The 23695-nt window shown below is 47.6% G+C and overlaps 6 protein-coding genes across 6 annotated transcripts; 1 reads left to right on the forward strand and 5 right to left on the reverse strand.

Moving 5' to 3' along the window:
- Positions 1-652: 652 nt before the first annotated feature.
- F5891DRAFT_763074 (uncharacterized protein) lies at positions 653-1280 on the forward strand. Its single transcript, XM_041373169.1, has 2 exons — positions 653-1003; positions 1074-1280. Exons 1-2 carry the CDS (start codon positions 777-779, stop codon positions 1168-1170), a joined length of 324 nt encoding a protein of 107 aa, XP_041219379.1. The 5' UTR covers positions 653-776; the 3' UTR covers positions 1171-1280.
- Positions 1281-4442: 3162 nt separating this feature from the next.
- On the reverse strand, positions 4443-4994 carry F5891DRAFT_985530 (uncharacterized protein; the record flags this gene model as incomplete). Its single annotated transcript, XM_041377608.1, has 4 exons — positions 4443-4466; positions 4506-4729; positions 4786-4829; positions 4948-4994. The coding sequence occupies 4 exons, from the start codon at positions 4992-4994 to the stop codon at positions 4443-4445; spliced, it is 339 nt and encodes a 112-aa protein (XP_041219380.1).
- A 2555-nt stretch (positions 4995-7549) lies between these two features.
- On the reverse strand, positions 7550-9426 carry F5891DRAFT_1152944 (Cys/Met metabolism PLP-dependent enzyme-domain-containing protein). The gene is made up of 3 exons (XM_041365175.1): positions 9018-9426; positions 8661-8960; positions 7550-8609 (listed from the first exon to the last, which is right to left on the reverse strand). The coding sequence occupies exons 1-3, from the start codon at positions 9219-9221 to the stop codon at positions 7734-7736; spliced, it is 1380 nt and encodes a 459-aa protein (XP_041219381.1). The 5' UTR covers positions 9222-9426; the 3' UTR covers positions 7550-7733.
- A 2753-nt stretch (positions 9427-12179) lies between these two features.
- Positions 12180-13915, reverse strand: F5891DRAFT_763399 (uncharacterized protein). Its single transcript, XM_041373170.1, has 15 exons — positions 13656-13915; positions 13492-13573; positions 13424-13437; positions 13255-13363; positions 13188-13205; positions 13111-13136; positions 13034-13059; positions 12941-12981; positions 12863-12887; positions 12799-12810; positions 12730-12745; positions 12542-12682; positions 12427-12486; positions 12348-12375; positions 12180-12242 (listed from the first exon to the last, which is right to left on the reverse strand). The coding sequence occupies exons 1-15, from the start codon at positions 13742-13744 to the stop codon at positions 12240-12242; spliced, it is 690 nt and encodes a 229-aa protein (XP_041219382.1). The 5' UTR covers positions 13745-13915; the 3' UTR covers positions 12180-12239.
- A 2401-nt stretch (positions 13916-16316) lies between these two features.
- On the reverse strand, positions 16317-20950 carry F5891DRAFT_985534 (uncharacterized protein; the record flags this gene model as incomplete). The annotated part of the gene is made up of 40 exons (XM_041377609.1): positions 16317-16600; positions 16650-16707; positions 16761-16805; positions 17080-17082; positions 17143-17145; positions 17212-17214; positions 17286-17288; positions 17420-17425; positions 17497-17499; positions 17640-17642; positions 17720-17776; positions 17800-17802; positions 17880-17882; positions 17960-17962; positions 18040-18042; positions 18120-18122; positions 18200-18202; positions 18280-18282; positions 18360-18362; positions 18440-18442; positions 18520-18576; positions 18600-18602; positions 18680-18682; positions 18760-18762; positions 18840-18842; positions 18920-18922; positions 19000-19002; positions 19080-19082; positions 19160-19162; positions 19240-19242; positions 19320-19322; positions 19400-19402; positions 19480-19482; positions 19769-19857; positions 19900-20056; positions 20093-20301; positions 20359-20441; positions 20488-20618; positions 20710-20742; positions 20798-20950. The coding sequence occupies 40 exons, from the start codon at positions 20948-20950 to the stop codon at positions 16317-16319; spliced, it is 1443 nt and encodes a 480-aa protein (XP_041219383.1).
- Positions 20951-21837: 887 nt separating this feature from the next.
- F5891DRAFT_1258269 (uncharacterized protein) lies at positions 21838-23107 on the reverse strand (the record flags this gene model as incomplete). The annotated part of the gene is made up of 5 exons (XM_041370066.1): positions 22869-23107; positions 22703-22776; positions 22585-22639; positions 22126-22400; positions 21838-22050 (listed from the first exon to the last, which is right to left on the reverse strand). The coding sequence occupies exons 1-5, from the start codon at positions 23023-23025 to the stop codon at positions 21838-21840; spliced, it is 774 nt and encodes a 257-aa protein (XP_041219384.1). The 5' UTR covers positions 23026-23107.
- Positions 23108-23695: the final 588 nt, after the last annotated feature.

The following is a 23695-nucleotide window of genomic DNA, read 5'->3' on the forward strand; positions in this document are numbered from 1 at the left end:
AGGGAAAAATGGGAAAATAAATACATTCAATGATACTGTTACATATTTTGTATTTTTACATTTGTCAAAATCCTGCTCAAAGAACATAGGGAAGAGACTGATCTTATGTACTACAAGAGTACCAATCACCTTCAAACATTGTGTGTCTGTATACTATGTTTGCCATAGTCTTCTCCTCAGCCTCTGTAGGAAATAGTGCCTGAATGTCTCTTTGACATTGCACACTCAATAGTGCAGTGTAAAGCTGACTGTGTGTGAACAAATCTGTATGAAGGCCCAGCACAGGCAGGAAAGTCATGGAAATTGGTTCCACAGGATCAAATGTTTCATCCTTACATATTGTAAATGTACTTTTATGTGGTGTGATAGATTGTACTTTGAGTTTTTTCAAAAAAGCTACTCATAAATGTATTTCAAAAGTGTCCAAAATGTACAATTTATTAGGATGCAGCCTGAAGTCAAAAGAGGGTGCAACCCTCCTTGGCTTCCTGTGACGAAGGAACAATGCTCATCAGGAGCCTTCTGAATTATTGGGATGAAGCTGAGGCCAGGGAGCTTAAAAAGAGCGCGAAGCGCACTTTTTTTGCGACCTGTGCCGAAGGCAGAACGGGTGTGGACTAGTGCTAAATTATGATGGCTGGCAAGTTGTATTGGACAAGTTCACCAGTCCACGGACTTTGCGGCCGCCACGTGTAGAGCAATCAATTTAAATCTCCGACCGCTCAACCTACCACACTACCTTTCACTTTTCGACTTGTCACTGTGCTAGCGTCGCCATGTCAGCTCAATATCAGGCACTCTCGACCGACGATTCTGCTGAAATAGGAGCTGATCCACAACTGCGGTCTCAAATCCAGCAACTCCATGCAGATCCCCGTTTTAACCGCCCCGCACCTTCGCTCTGGAAGCGCATTGCACTCCTTCTCGTGACTGCGTTCCTCTTCTGGGCTGCATTTCAGGTGCAGCCCAAGAGATCACAACCTAAGATCATTCATGCTGAAAGGTGAGTTATCCTTCTCTGTGCAAACTGTGATTTGGTGAATGGTGCAGAGTCTGACTCTCCTGTTGCACAGATACTCGAAGGATTACAAATACCGTCCAGCAGCGAGTCCTGTGATTACGGAGCGACTCAAAGATGGTGTAGTCCGCCTTCGTGGGGCATATTTCTAGACGTATGGGTATCGTTAAGGTAGATTTCACACCATCACAGTACTTTGGTAACTGAGCTCACCTTTCATGAGGACATGGTTTCAGTCCAATCGTTGTATATGTTAGATATCGATATCATTCCTGCCTTAGTCTCGTCGTACTTATTGCCATTCGCTCTTTTCACCTAATAACTACACTCGTTTTCCAGAACTGAGGGGTTTTCCCCTTTCTGTTTCGTGGATGGGTATAACCCTCAGCCGTGGACTTGATCATGTATTCACGGATCTAGAGTTTGCAGATGACAATTTCATGCCTGCATCACCTTTGCATCGTGCTTTCGATTGTGTTTCCAGGCTTACCTTCAATACTTCGTGTTCATGCGCCTTGCTCGTCGCTGTCACGATCCTCGCGTAGGTAAGTTGGTCGTGAAACTTATTGGGTCCGTCTAATACATATTTCAGGGACGTAGCTCAGCAGTCGTCATCTTGGTAGTCTGGAGATTGAGAACTGGGGGGTCGAAATGAGATCACAAACGGGAGGCGACGCAAAGTACAGATTTTGGGGCAAATTGTACTGTGCATTGTGGAGACCCGTCTTTTTGTACGCGAGAACATTCGTCATTTCGGCTTATGCGCGCAACGCGTTTAAGAATAATTATTTACAAGAACGACAATACTAGCCTTCCCCTCAGACCAATGCATAGACTAATTCGATGCGGGCCGACGACGAACAAGATCAAATCCACAGCATCCTATCACAGGTTCTTCTGGAGAACTTTGCCCCTGAGCACCTTGTACTTGAGATCCTTGTGTCCCCGCTACAACTTGTCCTTGCTGCGTTGAGCTGTCGGCATTGTTGCTATTCGCGCGTTGCATAGCTGCTTCTGCTTCTGCGTCGGTCTCAGGGACAATCCCATATCTCTGCAAAATTATTTGAGTAACTCCTATCACAAAGGATAGCGATGACAAGCATCTCACGTCTTCTAATTGGCAATGAGCAACATCGACGGGACGTCTAGTAAGTTTTACAGGAAATAAGCTGAAATTCAAACGCCGAGGCTGGAGCTGGACTGTATTCGGAGGTCGAGTACTGGAGCGCAGGAAGCCGAACAAATTGCGCAGACTAGGCTGAGATGATGTGTCTGCTGAGCGACGAGACGGCTGGTTTGTGTCATCACCCCAAAAGTCATTTCCCTGTCTTAGTGTCAGACCTAGCAACAGCTCAGGAAGAATAGAACTGGACTCACATATCTCGTCAGGCCTCTGTTCAAGTTGTTACTTTGCTGTCTAGGGGCGAGATTGATCTGATGAGATAAATGAGTGAAGGATCAAGCTGTTCGAAATTAACGAGCATACATCTCTAGATCGAGTTGCACGTTCCTGGAAAAGAAGTCAGAAGAGGTACGAAAGAAAAGAAACATTACTCGCCTTGAGCTTTGCATTGGACTCAGGATCTGCATCGTTCTGACCGATGCACAAAACTATTTAGAAAAGACACTGAATCAAGTCATGTATACACGCACGCCAACCCCACGAGCATGCCGGATTGCTTCTTCTAAGTTCCACACATAGATTTTTGCATCCGGTCCGGCAGTAGCACTAGCAAAGTATTGTTCGCCAGGGGACATGGCAACAACGTGAACATAGTCGTGGTGCCAGAGTGGGTCTCCGACTTGCTGATTGGATTCGAGGTCCCAGATGCGAACTGAGCAATCACCTGATGCGCTCACAAGATAGCATCCATCAGGAGAGAGACAAAGGGAATCAATGCTTCTGGTGTGACCCCGAAAGACGATGAGTTCTTTCCCGTCAATGGATTGCCATTTTCGTATGGTGCGATCATATAAGGCAGAGAAGATGTATGCGCCATCCTTAGACCAACACAACGACGTCACCGAGATGTCTCGGATCTCGATGAGCAGCTCGCCGTCCTTTGACCATACGCGCATCGTGAGGTCATCGCCGGCACTCGCGAATTTGTCGCCTTGTGGAGAGTATTTGAAACTCGTCACACATTGATGGTTGCTCTTTATCGGTGGTGCAATTTGTCGGCCAGTAGCTGGGTTCCATCGTCGTATGGTTCCGTCTGTTAATCCACCTGCTACCTCCGCACCATTTGGTGACCAATCGAAGCACTGCACTCTATCATCAGTATTACCTTCCCACGGGTGACCTATCAAGCCCTCCTTTATATTCCAGAGCCGTATTCCTCCGCATATAGTACCTACGACCATCAATTGGTCTGGAGACACTGCTATTCTTCTTATATAATATGTTCCGTCACTGTTGAGAGGCTTTCCCACCGGCCGTCCAGCTCTGGTCCACTGGTGAATTGAACCATCCAAGATAGTGCTCATTATATTGCCACTGGTGCCCAAGCAGGCAAGGTTTCCGGTATTCCACGACCTGGCACCCTTGATGGTGCACTCTGGCATCAAACTGCCTGCTGGACGTTCTGGTGCTGGTTTCTTCCACGATGTGCTCCGAGTGTTGTGGTTGACGAAGTAAGACCGACCGAATGGTGAAATGTGCCACTCGCATCCATCAATGAGCTGCTCGAAGCGATCTACGCTCGACAATGAATGTTTTGCTCTCATCGCACTTTCATTGCTCACCTAATCGCACTCCTGGTAAAGGTCGGCGTGATGAAAACATGCAGAGTAGATCATCTTCATAGGTTCGTGTTCCACATGACCATATATTTTCATACCATGAAGGAGGGGGCGCCTCATTCCCTCCTACTTGATATTGAGTCAGTCAATTGGTTTTACAATATGCTGGCTCACCTTCCCAAAGTGCATCCTGGCGGTGCTGTGCACCATAGCCTGGCGGATTCTTTTCGCCCATCCACGGTGGGTCACGAGAGAACTGATGAGAAGAAGGAAGATATTGTCATGCATCATAATGTATCGTAATATACTCACATTCACGCTCAGGAGAACTGGTCTTGATGGGTCTGATATCAATCCTTGATCTACTTCTCCCTGTTTCGCTGACGTGCTTGTGATCTTTGCATGCGGCATGACGGTTATCGGGATGTAGGCAATAGTGGAAGTAATGAAGAGACCCCGTAAGATATGCTGTTTCACATGCTGTACTTGCAGGCGCCTTGATCACGCGATATCTTGTGCAGTGGGATCCTAGGCGTTAGTTCTTACTAAGTAGATCAAACGTTGGCCAGCATGATTCAACACTTGTTCTATATTCAGCGAATTGTATTTCTTGATGCATTCAGAGACTGCACATTGTGCAATGAAAGTCATCTAACAGGCGCAGAAACAATCACGATAATATTTAAATACATATCTGGAACAAAGTCTACGATCAAAGCTCATTTAATGCATCATAATCACTCACATCTGACGGCATCACCAACCCGCTCTCGCACCCACTATCCACATCTTCCAGCCCATCCGACGCAGCCGTCAAATCCTCCACCTCCTCAATGCCACAGCTCAAGCGCACCAGCCCCTCAATGCTCGAAGCCTCACGCTCCGCCGGCAGGATACTCGTATGCGCCATCCGTGCAGGTAACTCTGAAGCATTGCAGTGTCCGAATGCGAATACGTGGCTGGGAATTCCTATTCACCTGAACGGAACGTGTTACTATGCTATGATGTGGGATAAAGTAACGCACGAACCTTGTGTATTTCTAAGAGTGTTGATGAATTGGCCGCAATCCTGCGAGTTGGTCTCGTGTCATGCAAGATCGCGATCAGTCCATATTCGATGCAATGTGCATCTACGTTTCATGACTTGTCAGACAATGAGATAAGCAATGAGAGATTGAAAGACTGACATTGATCTGGACTCATCAGCGATAATAGATTTTGATACAGATGGCATGATTGATTCATTGGATAGAATAGCTCAGGGAAATACTGTTGTCGTTATAAATTACATGAGCCAGTGAGAGATAAGATGTCATTATTGAGACATGCTCATGCATGTCCAGAAATAACTACTCACAAGAGTGACGATACTGGCATTCCCCTCATACCAACGCAAAGACTAGTTCGATGCGGGCCGACGACGAACAAGATAAAATCCACAGCATCCTATCAAAGTCTCTTCTGGAGAACTTTGCCCCTGTCCTTGAGACCCTTGTACCTTCGCTACAGCTTGTCCTTGCTGCGTTGAGCCGTCAGCATTGTTACTATTCGTACGTTGCATAGCTGCTTCTGCTTCTGCGTCTGTCTCAGGGACAATCCCATATCTCTGCAAAATTATTTGAGTACCTCATATCACAAAGGGTAGTGACGACAAGCATCTCACGTCTTCCAATTGGCAATGAGCAACATCGACAGGACGTGTGGTAAGTTTTACAGGAAATAAGCTGAAATTCAAACGCCGAGGCTGAAGTTGAACTGTATTCGTAGGTCGAGTGCTAGAGCGCAGGAAGCCAAACAAATTACGCAGACCAAGCAGAGATGATGAGCGAAGAGGCGTGCGGTTTGTGTCATCACCCCAGAAGTCATTTCCCTGTCTTAGTGTCAGACCTGGCAACAGTTCAGAAAGAATACGGCTGGACTCACATATCTCGCCAAGCCTTTGTTCGATTTATTGCTTTGCCGTCTGGGGTAAAAGCGATCTAATGTAGATACATGAGTGAAGGATCAGGTTGTTCGAAATTAACTACCATACATCCCTGAATGGAGCTGCACGTCCCTGGCAGAGAAGTCAGAATAGGTACGAAAGAAAAGAAAAATTACTCGCCTTGAGCTTCGCATTGGACCCCGCATCGCCCTCGGGCTGACCGGTGCACAAAGCTATTTAGAAAAGACATTGACCGAAGTTATGTACACACGCACGCCAACCCCACGAGCGCGCCGGAGTGCTTCTTCCAGGCTCCATACATAGATTTTGGCATCCTGTCCGAAGATAGCACTGGCAAAGTATTGTCCATCGGAGGACATGGCAACAACTGAAACACCGCCGTCGTGCCAGAGTGGGTCTCCGACTTGCTGATTGGATTCGAGGTCCCAGATGCGAACCGAGTAGTCATTTGATGCACTGATAAGATAGCATCCATCAGGAGACAGACAAAGGGATTCAACGCTTCTGGTATGACCCCGAAAAATGACCAATTCTTCTCCATTAATCGATTGCAATTTTCGTATGGTGTGATCATATAAGGCAGAGAAGATGTATGCGCCATCCTTAGACCAACACAACGACGCCACCGGGTTGTCTCCCTTGATTTCGATGAGCAGCTCGCCGTCCTTTGACCACACGCAGATTATGTCGTCTTCACTGCCACTCGCGAATTTGTCGCCTTGCGGAGAGTATTTGATTATGTTGACCCATAAATCGCTGCTCTTTATCAGTGGTGCAATTTGTCGGCCAGTGGCTGGGTTCCATCGTCGTATAGTTCCGTCTGTTAATCCACCTGCTACCTCCGCCCCATTTGGTGACCAATCGAGGCACATCACCTCATCATCATTCCCCTCCCATGGGTGATCTACCAAGCTCCCCTCCTTTATATTCCACAGCCGTACTTTGCCATCTTTGCATATACCTACGACCATCGATTGGTCTGGAGACACTGCCATTGTGATTGCATCTCCTGCGTCACTGTTCCGGGGTTTTCCTATCGGCCGTCCAGCTTTTGTCCACTGGCAAATTGAACCATCGTCCGACAAAATCATTATATCGCCATTGGTGCCCAAGCAGGCAAGGCTTTCAGTCTTCCACCACCTGCTACCCTTGATGGTGCACAGTGGCATCAAACACCCTGCTGGACGTTCTGGTGTTGGTTTCTTCCACGACGTACTCCGAGTGTTGTGGTTAACAAAGTAAGACCGACCGAGCGGCGAGATACGCCATTCGCATCCAATAATGAGCAGCTCGGAGGAATCTACGCTTGACAATGAATTTTTTGTTCTCCAAGTCACCTCACTTTCGTTGTTCACCTAATCGCACTCCCGGTAAAGGTCGGTTTGATGAGCCCATGCCGAGTAGCAAGTCTTGATAAAACGGGGGTTCATCTATATCTTCGCTCTCTTCGCACCATGAAGGAGGAAGCGCCTCGTTCTCTCCTGCTTGATATCGAGTCGGTCAATTTGTTTCATAATATGTTGGCTCACCTTCCCAAAGTGCATCCTGGCGGTGCTGTGCACCATAGGCTGGCGGACTCTTTTCACGCTTCAGGGGAGCAACCAGTTTTGATGAGCCTGACAGCGCTCCTCGATTTGCCTCTCCCTGTTTTGCTGACGTGCTTGACTCGGCCTTTGCATGCGGCATGACGATGGTTGGGACGCTCCCCGACTCCCACTGATACCGGGGGAGGGCCTTGTCGTGATAGTTGAGGTAATGGACAGACCTGTTAGATATGGTGTTTCGCACGCTGTGCAGCCTTTGCTGTGGTCATGTTAATTCTTAGATAGGATCAACTCAAGATTGATTCAACCGCACGAAGCTTGTTTCTATATTCAGCAAATTAGATTTCTCGATACTTTCAGAGGCTGCACATTGTGCAATGGAAGTCAAGCCTCCAAAGCAATATACCATCTAATAGACCCAGAAACGATTACGATAATATCTGTACAGGTATCTGGAACACCAAAGTCCACGATCAAAGCTCATTTAATCGCTCACATCAGACGGCGTTACCAACCCACTCTCACACCCACTATCCTCATCTTCCAGCCCATCCAATGCAGCCCTCAAATCATCTATCAAATCATCCACCTCCTCAATGCCACAGCTCAAGCGTACCAGCCCCTCAATGCCCAAAGCCTCGCGCTCCGCCGCCGGGATACTTGCATGTGTCATCCGCGCAGGTAACTCTGCAAGACTCTCCACACCACCCAAACTCTCAGCAAGCGTGAACAGGTTCAACTTCGGCAGAAGTGCCTCTGCACTTCTTGCACCACCACGTAGACGGAATGAGACCATCCCACCGTATGGTATACCGTGTGTAAGGCTCGATGGCGGTAGGGTTTTGATGAACTGTTCCGCGTGTGGGCTGAGGGAGGTGCGTGCCAGGGCGTGTAACGGATGCGAGGCCAGACCGGGATAGATGACGTGTTCGACAGCGGGGTGTGAAGTCAGGAAGGAGGCAATGCGGAGTGCATTCAGACCATGGGCCTTCATCCGTACTGCGAGAGTCTTGGCACCGCGCTGGGCGAGCCAACTGTCAAAAGGACTCGGGACGGCACCATGGGCATTTTGGAGGAAGCGAAGCTTTTGGACGAGGCCTTCGTAGTCTCTGTCTGGTGTAGACGAGGAGGGAAGGATGGCGGCGCCCATCACGACATCAGAATGGCCATTGACATACTTGGTGAGGGAGTGAATGACGATGTCAGCGCCTTGTAGGAGTGGGGAGGCATAGAATGGGGAGAGGAATGTGTTGTCGACGAGAACAAGGGGTTTTGATGGAGCGCGACGCGCGAGACCCACTATGCGCGGAATGTCAATTAGTCGGAGGGTGGGATTTGTTGGTGATTCGATCCAGATAAGCTGAAGTATTGGCGTCAGTGACTGGCTGAATTTAAATACTTAAAGACAAACCTTGGTGTTATCCTTTATAGCAACTAGTATCTCATCATCTGTCGCGTTCTCCAAGTCTACAAACGTCGACTCGGTACCCATGGTTTCCTTCGCAACCCTTGTGAGGTACCTGAACGTACCGCCATAGACATCGTTCACACTTAGTACGTGGGCGTTTGGACCTAGAGACTGCAAGACAGTAGCTGTCGTCGCACTGCCAGAAGCAAATGCGATAGCGTGTCCTGCGCCTGCCTCCAGGCCTACAAGTGTGCGCTCTAATGCATCGCGATTTGGATTGCCAGAACGAGAATACTCAAAACCCTATTCACCATATACACGTCATAAGTACGGCATGTGGGGTCAAGCTGAAACACGAACCTTGTGCACGCCTACTTCATCTTGCTTGTATGTCGTGCTAAGAGATATGGGAGGGATGACAGCGCCAGTTGCAGGGTCTGGCTCCGACCCTACATGAATAGCTCGCGTAGAAAAGCCGAGCTCAGACGAGCGTTTCGAGTGACGCTTGACGCCTTTTGCATGGCCGCTGGTGTGGCCGTTGGTAGTGAATACAGAGATGGTCATGTTGCAGTGGGGTATCGATTAGATGGGATAAACCCGATGTGGGAGATAAAAATGCGAGGATGTGGGGAATCTGAGATAGAGAAGAGTTTATATAATGTACACGCTGCCAGCATTTTGAAAGATAATTTTTTTACCTGCATTACATTTGCTTTGGAATGATGCATGAATTGCGAGCTCGATGGCGTGCAAGTCGCTTACAAAGCGCTTGCAATTCTGGTGGTTACTTAGTAATTCAATCTACTAATCACATTACAGTAATCATATCCGCATATACCGCCAGCGCAGCACAATAGATAAGCGGGAGTATAAGCATCCCCTGTATAGCTAGGCTATGTCCAACATGAGGACAGTACATTTGTTTTTTTTTACAAAACAGTACCTCTTGGCGCGCGAACGTGCGAGCTTATGATCAGCAGGAGAAGATATTCTGGGACATCCACGCGTCTTGTCATGTCTGTGGCACCGGCAGGCATCAAGAACTACTATCATAGATTTGGTTTGTCTAGCGGTGCCAGTGCTAAGTATATAAATGACTCAGTGATCTTTCTCAAGGTGTCAATAATCCTAGGTCTACTACGGTTCGACGTTGACCCTTTGTTCCGTTGTACGTGGTGTCATCATGACCTCCCTCTTAATTCTTTCCATTCGGCCGACGAATCACAGACGAAGAAGGTGTGTTCTGATGGGCTAGCTCTTTTAAGGTTTGGATGGGGACAATGTCAAGAAGAAAAGGGCAATCTTATCTTTGACTCAAAGCCTGGGAGTATCACTTGTCGACATCGTCCAAATGGCTGACAGTTTCGTACAACATGACATCAACTGTAGTTCTGAGAGACGTGGCATGTTCACAACAAAATGGAGCCGAAAATCGACCATGCTTAGCTTAACCGAGCAAACACTGGCAGTAATACCATGGCCAACTCATGACGTATCGTTGTGACGCAATCTTGACAGTGGCTCTAAGCGCCCATCCTCCCCGCAATACAATACTATATGGTCCGCCTTGTCTCCACCCATTGTTTTATGTATGACTAACCGCGCGACCACTTCGCCCTAGAGTTCAGTGGTCATGTTTATTTTCTCCCAGATTGCAGTGCAAATGACTCACCAACTCCACTGAGTACGACTACAATCAGCCCCGCGATCAGAACGAATGATCAAACTCTAACACCGCAGTAGTTCTCATCAAGTAACGATTCTCGTTATCCCCTCCATTGCGTTGTTCAAGCGATCATGCGTGGCATCGAGCTGAAGATAAAAAAACCCATCAGTTGCTCCGGAGCGTAGACTGGACGATGCCATGCGTAACGGACAGTTTGAGCAGATGAGAAAGCGACTTGAAAGCTACGGTGTTTTAGTAGGCTTATAATCTGGAAAGGACACAGAAGAAATCATGACATAGGCTATGCGAGAGGTGAGTCACGACAACGTCGGATGAGGTCACAGAATAATGACATACCATTCCGCATGCCATCATTCCAGACGTTATATATCCATTCAAAGTCCCTGGTACGCCTTCCTGAAGGATAAACCCCGATAGCCATTTCTGAGAGACCTGGTTTCCTTGACAGGGGCTGCGGAGGAACGGACGCCGTAGGAGTGGCACAGAATTCAGTCAGAGCAAAACGACATCATGTGTGAGGTCGAAGGCTCAAGTGTTTACAGGTATTGCGAAACTTATTGCCAACGATCCCGAAAATCCGAGTCCGTTGCATATGCCGAAATGCCTGCATTAGCAAGGTAGAAGTTGCAGTAAAAATACCAAGCGGTCCCATTTGGCGGCAGCGGGGACTTCAAACTGGGTCCAGTAAACGGGGGAGAGACTTTGATTCGAACATAATCGGGATTCTAGTGCTTGGGTAAAGTACCAGCATCGCTGCAAGGGTAATCCCGGTAATGTTCCCGAGATCAACTTTTGAGAGGAGATTCTGCATTGAGGAAGACCGTCATTGCTGGCTGTGCCAATTCTGTTGGCAGTGACGTGGATTTACCATTTTGTTATAAATGATCCAGAATGAGATAGGTGCATTGTTATGGATAGCCCTGTGATGATGATGGTGTGAGTGCATTCTCAGGCTGTACTGTCACGGTTGAGGTCATCAAGCAGCAGCGTCCGCAGTGTCATCTACAACGATGGAATCCGATTCGTGCACCGACACCGAATGAGTCGGTACTCACTGGGCTTGAGCTTGAACCACTATCAAGCTCGCGAATAAAAGCTTGCCAGCCTCTTCGTTGGTCACAACACTCCTGTTTTCTTCGCGAGTTGTTCTAAACAGGAGTGATAGATAATTGCAATTGGATGTATCGATACGATCAGTGTCCAACTTTTGAAAACCAAAAAGATGACGTCACTGTTTATAAGGTCTGACGACTTTGCACGCAGGAAGTTTGTCCACGTACAAATTGCATATTTTAAATTCCGGGTCATGCATCTTCATCATGGTTAGAATGGAGCCTGTGCTAGCTCGCGCTCATTACCTTATTTACGTTTACAAAGGTCACTCACAGCTTCATTATTGTGGTTGAACGTTTGAACGATAAAGTTATACCCAATCGTACATTATATATGCCCAATAGATGAGATAACTTTAGAATACGAATTGTTTCTGTGTGTCTTAGACACACAGTTGACATGTCACACTAATGACGAGAATGACTTCATTTCCATCGTCGATGTCGTCGACTGTGGCTAAGGAGTGTCAATGAGCCCTCTCCCATCAACCATAACACAACCACTAACCATGATACCCTGGATAGGTTGCGTGATATGCAGTACCTCATCCCTAGGGTCCCTCCGGGATTTGTGAAACTCTTCATCTTGCGATCCACTAGTGTGGAGTTCCTGGTGATAGACGCCGTGGCGCTCATAAAATTGGGGAGGATCGACGATCACGTTGGCCTGCATGTAGTATCGCGCGTTCAAGAACGCGATAAACGAGTTGACATATACTTGAAACGGTATATACCGCTGGTCAGCACGATCATGGTAGAATGTGTTGTTGATCATACACTTCGTCACTAAAAATTGAAGCCCGATAAATATGAAGGTTGTCGGCAGCACAGCACACTGCAGGCAACCCTCAGAGACCTCGCATGTAAACAATACAATGGATATAGCCTCACTGTGATTATGATTGACATCGAACAAATGCTGTCAAGATGTTAGTCAAAGTACTGTGGGGTAGGCTGGAAGGGGGGATACCTTGTCAGACAGCCGGTACTGATGGTATAGCCCACAAGCTTTGTTATGAATGAATCGGTGCTGAGTAGTCTTCGCTAGTACATCAGATCCCGATAGGGAATGAAATGCTCCGTACCTAGAGAACCCAGTACGTGAAGTGGCAAGGAGATAGCATAGCGATGATGCGATGAGAATATCAATAAAAGTGGCCGTTCCCAAAGACAGATATGTCATCCACTCGATGCTAACCAAATCCTTGAAGAATTTGACCTTATATCTACTCGCAATTAGCATCTCCTGAAGTAAGGGAGCTGCCTGACTCACTGCGCCCACGCAAGGGCTGTCATTAGGTCAAATGATGAGCCAATCACGAGAACATCGTTGAAATCTCACTGATAGCAATGCCTGAGGATAAGTTCAAAATTGCATAAAGAACGTTTACAGAAAAGAGACTCGCCTGAACCTAGGGCCACGATTATGCCCTAACAGTGAATCAACACAATGAAATACAATTGAACCCCGATTGCAAACCCACCAATGCTATGACCGGGAAAATTCTTGATCGACCCTTGCTTACTGGGTTCATTTAGTAAACCCAACAAACTCATGATAGTAGGGGAATAATCACCTTTCCATATACGATGAACATACAAACTGTCGACCAAGACATGACTTGAATGTTGCAGTAATAGTCATTGAACTTACAGATGTACCATAGGAACGATGAGAATCTGTGTAGTGCGTATTGTTGGGTGGATCACAATAACAGAAACAAAACTTACGTTGATTACTAACTGAAGCTGTCCCAGCCCATTAGACGCTGCATAAAGGGCCATTATAGAAGCTCACTTTGAGACTCCATACGATTTCCGTGAGTACACCAAAGTTCGCATAGTTGGTCACCAAATAATAGTAGACGCAATGGATTGTCAGGGCCAGGTGCAGAGCATCAAATATCCTATAAGTTTGGGAAGCAATCTCTTCGCGATCAATGATTGCAACTCGAAAGGACACCTACCAAAGCCAGGCAACCTGCCAGAACGTGACATCAAGACCAGAATCAACAACAAGGCAGTATGGACGTACAACCAACTTGAAAAATGTTATCCCAGCGCTTCTATGCGCCTGCAAGTATATGAAAGCTTGGACATTGGTTAGCCCAAAGAGACTGTTCCATGGGATATGTTACGACGAAAGGTCACAGGAAGCGCTCAGCTTTTGACTGCATCATGAACAAATAGTTTACTAACACTGCTGCCAGGATAACTCCAATAAAAAGTGCCCCGAACGTCTTTCCCAGGTCAAGTTGTGGAATAGGATCTTGCGCCGAGGAAGACATTGTTGCTGACTGAAAGAGTTCACCAGTTCACCACTATATAACCGCACTGCCATTTGTTCTGTGAGAGAATCATGACTTTTGACACTGAGCGCTGATGGTAGAAGCATGTAAGTACAGCATGGCATGAACGAAGGAGACTTGTAATTAATACGTATGCCATATATGATGATCATGTGTCCACCAGGCCCGAGGAGTGGCGCGTATTACATAAGATAGAGGGGCTCCTTGCCCGTGTACCTTGGACTCCGACGTGCAAGTCAAAACATTCAGTGCTGATCTTGTGTGAATCAGGATGACCCACGTACGAAGGCCAAATAGTTATAATACCTGTACTGATCTCTAGCCTGGCTAAGTTTAGGTGTGCGTGGATAGCACAAGGCGGCGCTAACTGTCGGGGTTCATATCACCATTCATTTCGGCATCATGATGCGGCAGCCTCAGGTGCACAACGAACCTGTTGCGATCACATGTGATGAAGCCCACTCAACGGACCTCGCCGAGTAGCATGAACTATCACCCTATCTCATCATCTCCTCCTATATCATAAATACCATTACGGAAAGTCATTGGAACCCGACTCGCCGCTCAAAGGGGTATCGCATCAAACAATGGCTACCACTCATCTCTACGAAGAACCATTGCACAACTTGGGTACCTTCACAGACTCATTCCAAGTATTCCAGTTCTAGAACTTGAGGCGCCCTGGAAGCTTCAATCAGAAATACCTAATCTTTGAAGACTACTTCGTACTCCCGAGATGTTCAAACACTCTCACAGGCTTAGTGTTTGTGGCAGCTTCTTCCCCGTGTAGCACTTAGCCCTGTTCGCAGCTATTCATTTTCCTCGAAGCAAGCAGTGCGTGAGGCACTTTCGGTTAGCTTTGACGGACATCTCAATCCTGGCTTCTCTCAAGCTTCATCTCCTGCAAGTTTATCGCCAAAGATCATCAATGAACGACACACATGTTGGCTTCGTGTTCAGGCCTGCAGGGTCCAAGTTGGGTGTTTGGCTTCGCTAAGCTGGATACCACCGCAACCACTGAACTGTAAAAACGCTGAGCGGAAGAGCACGAACCAACGTACAGGATCAGGGGCGTGGCTTAGGACAGTCCGGATCATATGGCGTGCAAGTCTCAGACAGAAAGTTGATGTTTCACAGCCGGCAATCGAGGTACTTCCGTAAATATGTCGGGTAGGGAGTGACGATTTACTACGAACCCATAGATTATTTGTGAGCGCTACTCGTGAGGAAACGTACAAATGATAATGCATGCCCACTGGAAGTTCATCACACCAACGAGAAAGACTGCATCTGCATCTTCCCCGTCGCTGGCAACTATGGATAAATCATACGCCATCAGCCCTCTTGCATCAACAATAATACAATTACCAACCATGACAGCCTGAATAGGTCGAGTAGTATGGAGCACTACATCGTCACATCTGTCCGCGATGTTTGAAGCTTCGAGTCATCTTTCGATGTCTTAAATGCACAGTTCGGGGTGGAAAACATCATGGCTAGCACGCAATTGACGGTCAGCTTGAACATGGAATATGATTTAGAAATACTCACATGGTCTAGAATTTGCAACTCAAGTCACCGAAACAGTCTTTTACTCACAAGCGTGATCAGATTGTGACGAAGTTTTCTTTTCCAGGAAGGAGGAAGTAAGCCTCATCATCCTGTTCGCCCTCGTCAAGTGAACGGTCCTTGAACTCCAAGTTGGAGGCTGAGAGTTCGATAATCTCAGAAAATGCGGGATTTCATCGGTCTGCATGAGGTCTATACCGTAAAACTAGATGCAGACTTGCGTCCTGTCAATGTGTTGCTCGGATTCAGAAAGTGGCGACTCCGAGTCAGTGAAAACACTCATCACAAAAGATGGGCAGATATCACCGTACGTAGGCCATGGAAATTCGACGAGGAGAACATGGCAGCCATTGGCAGGCCGGTAAATGGTGATCATGTTTTCTCACGCTGGCCCGACCGGGACGAGTCACGGTACGTTCTCAAAATGCGGGAAGACACCGTGACAGTGATACTATGTAGATTGGGGTGGCATACGGCAGAAGCAACACAATAGTGATGGGTACAGTCTACGAGCGTGATGGTCCTGCAGCATGTACAATCGTTAATGCAATAGTGCGCAATCCGAGTAGACATAACTAGTGAATACTAGTATGGAAACAATGCAAGTGCGATAGCAAGAGAATGCAATTAAAGCGAAAGCAGATGTGAGTCAGAAGGAGTCAGAGTCACAGCAACAACAAACGAGAAAATCAGAACGAGGTCAGATGAATTGTAGCATTTAAATGCTAGGATCACTGGCTGCGAAATCTGTCATGATGGACTCGACTCCAGTAAATTCAGTAACAATCTGCTTGACTTGGTATAGAAAACTCGTCGGTGTTGAAACTGGGGTGCCAAGTATAGTACATAACATGGGGAAGAGAATCGGAAACAACTGCACCGCTCAGGAGTTAGAGCTGGCATGCTTGGTACCGTACATGACACGAGCGCATAGCATGAGGAAAGACGCATCGAAAAACAGGAAGCTTGGCCCGAACATCGTCTACTTCTTTTCTGTCAAGTCCTTTGCTGCAAGTTGTTCGTAAACTTCGACCTCGAGGCTCACAACGAGGGACATACACAAGCGATTGTCAAGGATGAACTCAAGAACCTTCTTTCCCAATTCCTCTCCGTGGTAGCCTTGACGACAAATCTCTTTCGCTACTTTCTCTACTGCAGCAACCATGGGAGATTGCAGGTAGTAGCTCACAGCAGACTCAACGAGCTCCAAGCCATCCCAGCCCTTGCTTGGGAGAAACGCAGAGTACTCGAGGATGATAATGGTAGCTGCTTGCTGTGATCAAGACTACAACCGTTGGTGTGGCGAGAAACTAACCGATGCCAGTCTGAATTATTCTGTTCGCAGCAGAAGTGAACAGTGAACCCTTCACAGCCTGTTGCACACTCGTATAGTGTTGGGAATCAATGCGGAGGGAAGCTAACCTACCAAGGGCTGAAGGACGCGGACAATATTATTTCGTTGGGTTTTTTCCTAGCCATAGGTCGAAAGTATGGGTATCAGAATTAACTCCATGAAGGAAAGTACTTGCCCCCTGGAGGAAAGGGATGTCAGAATTATGAGGTGGAAATTTAGCATTTGATTTAATAACAGAGACGCACATTCTATTTTGTCGACGTAACGGTTGTGAATAATCAACCACCAGATTGTAGACAATGACTGCTGTGCTCAGGTAACTTACAAACTGTCAGGGGTTGGAACCGGATGAGCATCACTATATACGGGCGAATACCATTCATGGACGTACGAGCTAGATGAGATTGTTTGTCAGTGGAGTAACATGATGTCAGACAGGATATGATCAACATACATTCTACGAACACATGAATAACGCAAGAGATTATCTGGCTAGAATGATTGACGATTGAAATAGACTTACATCCTACAGATCGACAGAGAGTCAAAATGATTGAGATATTTAACGCTTCGCATTATGAAGGTCAAACGACTCACATTCTGCATAGGACACAAAAATATGCAAGATGAATAAACATGGAAAATAAGTTATCAAGGAGAGATACTCAACGAACTAAGCACTATGTGAGTAATGATGATTCGGCTCATCTGATGAAATAGAATATGCTTACATGAGGCTATGAAAATGAGTGAACATCATTATACTATTGACCTTCATCCGAATACAAAATATGATCAAGACACGCACCACCTGCCAAAAAAACAGTAAGTGTAAGAGCTGTTCACATGAGTTGCAAACGGAAAGCCATCAAGGGACTGACCTTGTGTCAACAGGTGAAGAGCAGCGATTATCAGCATGGGTTGAGGATGAGGGACAGTCAAAGTACATACGTTCTGTCAATAAACGAGTAGCAGGGAGATATGAGGATGACGAGCATGGGTCAAGAACTAGAAACCATGAAGGAACTTACCCGCTGTGAACAGGCGAGCAGCAGCAAGGGATAGCGATCATGAGCTTGGATCGAAGACTAGAAACCATCAAGGCACTTACAAGCTGTCAACAGGCGAGCAGCAGCGAGGGATGGGGATCATGAGCATGGACCGAGGACTGGAAACCATCGAGGCACTTACTTCCTGTCAACAGGCGAGCAGCAGCGAGGGATGGGGATCATGAGCATGGGTCGAGGACCAGAAACCATCGAGGCACTTACATACTGTGAACAAGCGAGCAGCAGCGAGGGATGGGGATCATGAGCATGGGTCGAGGACTAGAAACCATCGAGGCACTTACATACTGTGAACAAGCGAGCAGCAGCGAGGGATGGGGATCATGAGCATGGATCGAGGACTAGAAACCATCGAGGTACTTACTTCCTGTCAACAGGCGAGCAGCAGCGAGGGATGGGGATCATGAGCATGGACCGAGGACTAGAAACCATCGAGGTACTTACTTCCTGTCAACAGGCGAGCAGCATTGAGGGATGGGGATCATGAGCATGGACCGAGGACTAGAAACCATCGAGGCACTTACTTCCTGTCAACAGGCGAGCAGCAGCGAGGGATGGGGATCATGAGCATGGGTCGAGGACTAGAAACCATCGAGGCACTTACCCGCTGTCAACAGGCGAGCAGCAGCGAGGGATGGGGATCATGAGCATGGGTCGAGGACCAGAAACCATCGAGGCACTTACATACTGTGAACAAGCGAGCAGCAGCGAGGGATGGGGATCATGAGCATGGGTCGAGGACTAGAAACCATCGAGGCACTTACATACTGCGAACAAGCGAGCAGCAGCGAGGGATGGGGATCATGAGCATGGGTCGAGGACTAGAAACCATCGAGGCACTTACATACTGTGAACAAGCGAGCAGCAGCGAGGGATGGGGATCATGAGCATGGGTCGAGGACTAGAAACCATCGAGGCACTTACGACCTGTCAACAGGCGAGCAGCAGCGAGGGATGGGGATCATGAGCATGGACCGAGGACTAGAAACCATCGAGGCACTTACATGCTGTCAACAGGCGAGCAGCAGCGAGGGATGGGGATCATGAGCATGGGTCGAGGACTAGAAACCATCGAGGCACTTACTTCCTGTCAACAGGCGAGCAGCAGCGAGGGATGGGGATCATGAGCATGGGTCGAGGACTAGAAACCATCGAGGCACTTACGACCTGTCAACAGGCGAGCAGCAGCGAGGGATGGGGATCATGAGCATGGACCGAGGACTAGAAACCATCGAGGCACTTACATGCTGTCAACAGGCGAGCAGCAGCGAGGGATGGGGATCATGAGCATGGGTCGAGGACTAGAAACCATCGAGGCACTTACTTCCTGTCAACAGGCGAGCAGCAGCGAGGGATGGGGATCATGAGCATGGGTCGAGGACTAGAAACCATCGAGGCACTTACATACTGTGAACAAGCGAGCAGCAGCGAGGGATGGGGATCATGAGCATGGGTCGAGGACTAGAAACCATCGAGGCACTTACGACCTGTCAACAGGCGAGCAGCAGCGAGGGATGGGGATCATGAGCATGGACCGAGGACTAGAAACCATCGAGGCACTTACATGCTGTCAACAGGCGAGCAGCAGCGAGGGATGGGGATCATGAGCATGGGTCGAGGACTAGAAACCATCGAGGCACTTACATACTGTGAACAAGCGAGCAGCAGCGAGGGATGGGGATCATGAGCATGGGTCGAGGACTAGAAACCATCGCGGCACTTACCCGCTGTTAACAGGCGAGCAGCAGCGAGGGATGGGGATCATGAGCATGGGTCGAGGACTGGAAACAATCAAGGCACTCACACTCTGTCAACAGACGAGACGAGCGGCAGTAAGGCATCAGCGTTGTCCTGGCTTAGCTCTGTAAGCCACAATCTTACCAGCTGTTATCAATAAACAACTACAATCAAAGAAAACATATCAGAATGTCTCTACAGTTTTAGCCCTTCGATATTTACCATCCGTGAGAACCATAACCAGGGATCGTCAGATTGAATGAATCTTCGTCTTACTTTGAGATGCGGAAACCACTTAGCAATATCATGCTGATAGCCTCTATCATCGATTTGCTTATGCGCACGATCAACGAGTGTTCTAGATACTGTTGAAACAAAATCATGTCACTTGCAAATCTGAGACTCACGTGATGGCACACTTGATGCAAAGTTCCAGGTTTGATTTTGTGTCGACACCAAGCACAACCGCAGTTCTTCGTTGTCTAGTGCGAAAGTGGTGTGTTCCAGTAGAGTGTTGCAGTTTGCATCCGTTTTGTTTATTCCTAGCACGGTTGCTAATGTCAACTTTGACATGGGACAAATCAAAACTGAACCACTTACCCTGCAAGCGTACATAGGCCTTGGGATGCGCACGGTTTTCGGGGTTGCGCAACTGATCCAAGACTCCTGTCTTAATAAAAGTTCCTCGACGCGCTCGGCAATCCTCTTTGAGCGCTCTTCTCCCGATACGCCTTTTAGTTGCTTCTTGATTTCTCCAAATGCGACGGGACGCAGAGCCTCGAATTTGGTGAACACCACGACCACAGGAACTGAAGATCGATCATTTAGCCCGAACATGGCAACTGACAATGAAATTGCAAGCTCACCGTGTCCGGTGTCGCACTCCCGGAAGAACTTCTCTTCTGACCGCTGGAATGTTCGACAATGCTCATCCATCGGAATGCAATACCTGATGGCAATCAATAAGCGCGGAGCATCGGAAGGGGGCTGCTTACCAGATGGCGTGAATTCGCTCCTCCAATTTCGTCGCACGCGCCCGTTCTGATATAAAGTTCTGCATATTCTCGAATTCTTCTTCAGATCCCGCTTCGAAGCCGCACGAGTCGTGAATACGAAACCGGGATTGCTTTTGAATACCATTTCGTTCGCGATATCGTGATTTCCTCGCTGAACATCCGTCAGCGCATGTATGCCCACAGGGAAAATGATGCACGCACCTTGATTGAGGATTCCACGATGGTAGTATCAATCTACCCACAGTTGATCAGCGATAGAGGCGTGCATGGCATAGATCATCACCCGCACCTTCTTTCCTTTGGTATCGTAAATTTCTGGTTGATCTGTGGTGTTGCAAACCTTCTGAAGGATGGTCGTTTTGCCTGCGTTTGCTCTCCCCATGATCAGAACTCGAAAGCGCTTCATCATCCTTCTGAGTTCCTGTGCTTCGGTAGTTGCCATTGAGAGATCTTGATATGCGTCCTGAAGTAGAGGTAATTTGGTTTATCGTGAAAGCTGTACTGCGGTACAGAACGAGGTCGTGGCGAAATATGACAGCGAGCGGACACGAAGCAAGGGCCTTATCGCTTGTGGCACAACAGCTATACACGGCGTCTATCTCTTATCTATGTCCCTGCCAATCAGGCAACTGAATATACCCTCGTACAGATACGAAGTTGCAACTGTTCAATCGTTCGTACGATAAAGCACAAGGGTGACACAACAGATGATATCGAACAATGAGAACATTGATAGAGATATGAACTATGATGAATAATCAGAATACGACGGAAATGACAGAATTTCGCTCTTTCCTACCCGTCTAGTTGAAAAGCAGTGATATCGGAAATCTAAGCTCGATCTTCCAAGGTCTTCCAGACGATTGGTTCTTGAAACGTCTGAGAGCAAACAAGAGATGTTAGGATGTGAGACACCCTCTGGAATGGGTGACATCCCGTGATGCTCGACAAGGTCTGCACGCTTGGAGTTTCCCCCGGAAGACGTTGGTCCTGAGTACGAACTAAAGGCGACGGAGCAGTAGATGTTGTGCGTGTTGGGTGAACTCGAACGTCGAGCACGCTCGTTAGAAAGGCTGATGTAGCAGACCGCAGGAGCTTGTGTATTCATAGATGACTCAAGGCAGGTCTGGTACACGTCCGCAGATGAGTCCGACTGTCCATCATACTTTATAAATTGGCGCATATATTATCAAGTATCAAAGATGACGTACCGGTCAACATACACATGAATTCTTGGGGCTGGCGTGCGTCTCGCTGGATTATAACGAAATCCGTCCCAAGAACCTTGAATACTCACTCATGAGCACGATGGACAAATTTCTTGTAGTCTTAAGAATCGCAATGTGCACCACCGTTTGACTCAGCCCTCCTCCGACTCTTCCTGCACTGCTGGTGCCTACTCTGATGGGTGATGTCGTTCAGGCTAACTCCTTCTCGGTCCTTAGTGAGCTCCCTGTTGTCTTTCGACGGTATTGAGATCACATTGGAATCATATAGCGTCAACCATCGTGATGTAAGGCGATGAAGTACATGGCTCTGCACCTGGAACGTACAAGATCACATGCCTTGGCAAGGATACGATCAGTACAAGAACTCGCGGTATGATCCAAGACTCACTGGTTTGAACGATATGCGTGATTGTATACCTTGTATCCAGCCATTTGAAAAATGTCGACAACATTGCGAGACATAGCATTGCATGCCGGCGTCCAACCGTGAAGCTCGATGATTATCTTGCGCGTCCTTGTCTGAAGCTGAATGTGGAAGGTAGAGCTTGACGGCGGCAGTGGTAATCCCCTCACGCGAAGGCGTGAACTTCAGTGGGAATTTGAGCCGTGCGACGGTTTCTGTGCTCAGCCGAGTCAGCCCGGTGTCTTCGTCATCTAGACTGGCTGTTTGCGTCCACAAGACAAACGTATGTGAGTGACGAATTATGACGTTTCACGTGAGTATAAATCCTTCATAAGGACACACTGGTCCGCATCTAGGGGTGCGAGAACACCGCTGTCATTAGGGTCTGATAGTAGTGGATCCGGGGACGGACATCGTTGTGGAATCACATGGGAGGACGGACACCTGTCGTTGTGTCGTGAACGTCTCCAGAGGCGTCATAACCTGCAAAATAGTTCTCCTGTAGGGATAAATTGAAATCATAAGTCATTGTAATAGAAAGCACAAGAAAAACAAGACGAACCTCTATACCAGAATAATGATCCTGTTGATCCTGCTGGACAGGTTGTGGGTCCCGATCCAGGGACCTAGGAATATCTAACGCGCTACCATCAGTAGAACAACCCCGGGAAGCACGTTGCACGACAGAGCTTACCATATTAGTATGCGTTCTTTTCTTCAGAGAACACGTCCCCTTTGTATCGGGACCTCCAAACTCTGCATGCCGTCTACACGTTCCATGAAGTACTTGGTGCAGCTAGCTCTTGCATAATCTCTCGCAGTCGCAGGTATATTTTTTGGTGTCACTGTGACTGACTCTGTAAAGTAGCGTGGAGTCTTGGGCATGGTGTGTCGACGAAGGCATGTCTTGCTGACACGAGACGCTGACACAACGCAGATCACAGATATGTTTTGTGTGATATGCACTCTGCCTGCGTTTCGTGCGTTGGAAGAATTATAAACGTAATAAACAACTTTGACCTTCAAAATGAACATTGAGTCACATGACAGGAAGGAAGTACGTTTTCGAATTCATTTCGATGAGCACATGTCTTGTTCTTAACACATCACGATCATCTCATCTGACCAGGTTTTGCAAATTATCCACACCTCTGACGTGTGATGTCCATTCAACGGACCTCGCCGAGTAGCATGAACTATCACCCTATTTCATCATCTCCTCCTATATCATATACAATGTCAACACCAGTCATTGGAACCTGGTTCAAAGAGGTATCGCATCAAATATTGGCTGCCACTTAACACTACGAAGAATCATTGTGCGAATTGGGTACCTTCGCAGACCCATTGCAAGTATTCCAGTTCTAGAACTTGAGGCGCCCTGAAGCTTCAAAAATACCTGATCTTTTGAAGACTACTTCGTACTCCCGAGATGCTCAAACGCTCTCCCAGGCTTAGTGTTTGTGGCAGGTTCTTCCCCGTGTAGCATCTCAAGTTAGCCCTGTTCGCAGCCATTCATTTTTCTCAAAGCAAGCAACGCGTGAGGCACTTTCGG

The sequence above is a fragment of the Suillus fuscotomentosus genome (genome assembly GCF_016647785.1).
Source record: "Suillus fuscotomentosus strain FC203 chromosome Unknown F5891scaffold_90, whole genome shotgun sequence".
Classification (NCBI taxonomy): domain Eukaryota; kingdom Fungi; phylum Basidiomycota; class Agaricomycetes; order Boletales; family Suillaceae; genus Suillus; species Suillus fuscotomentosus.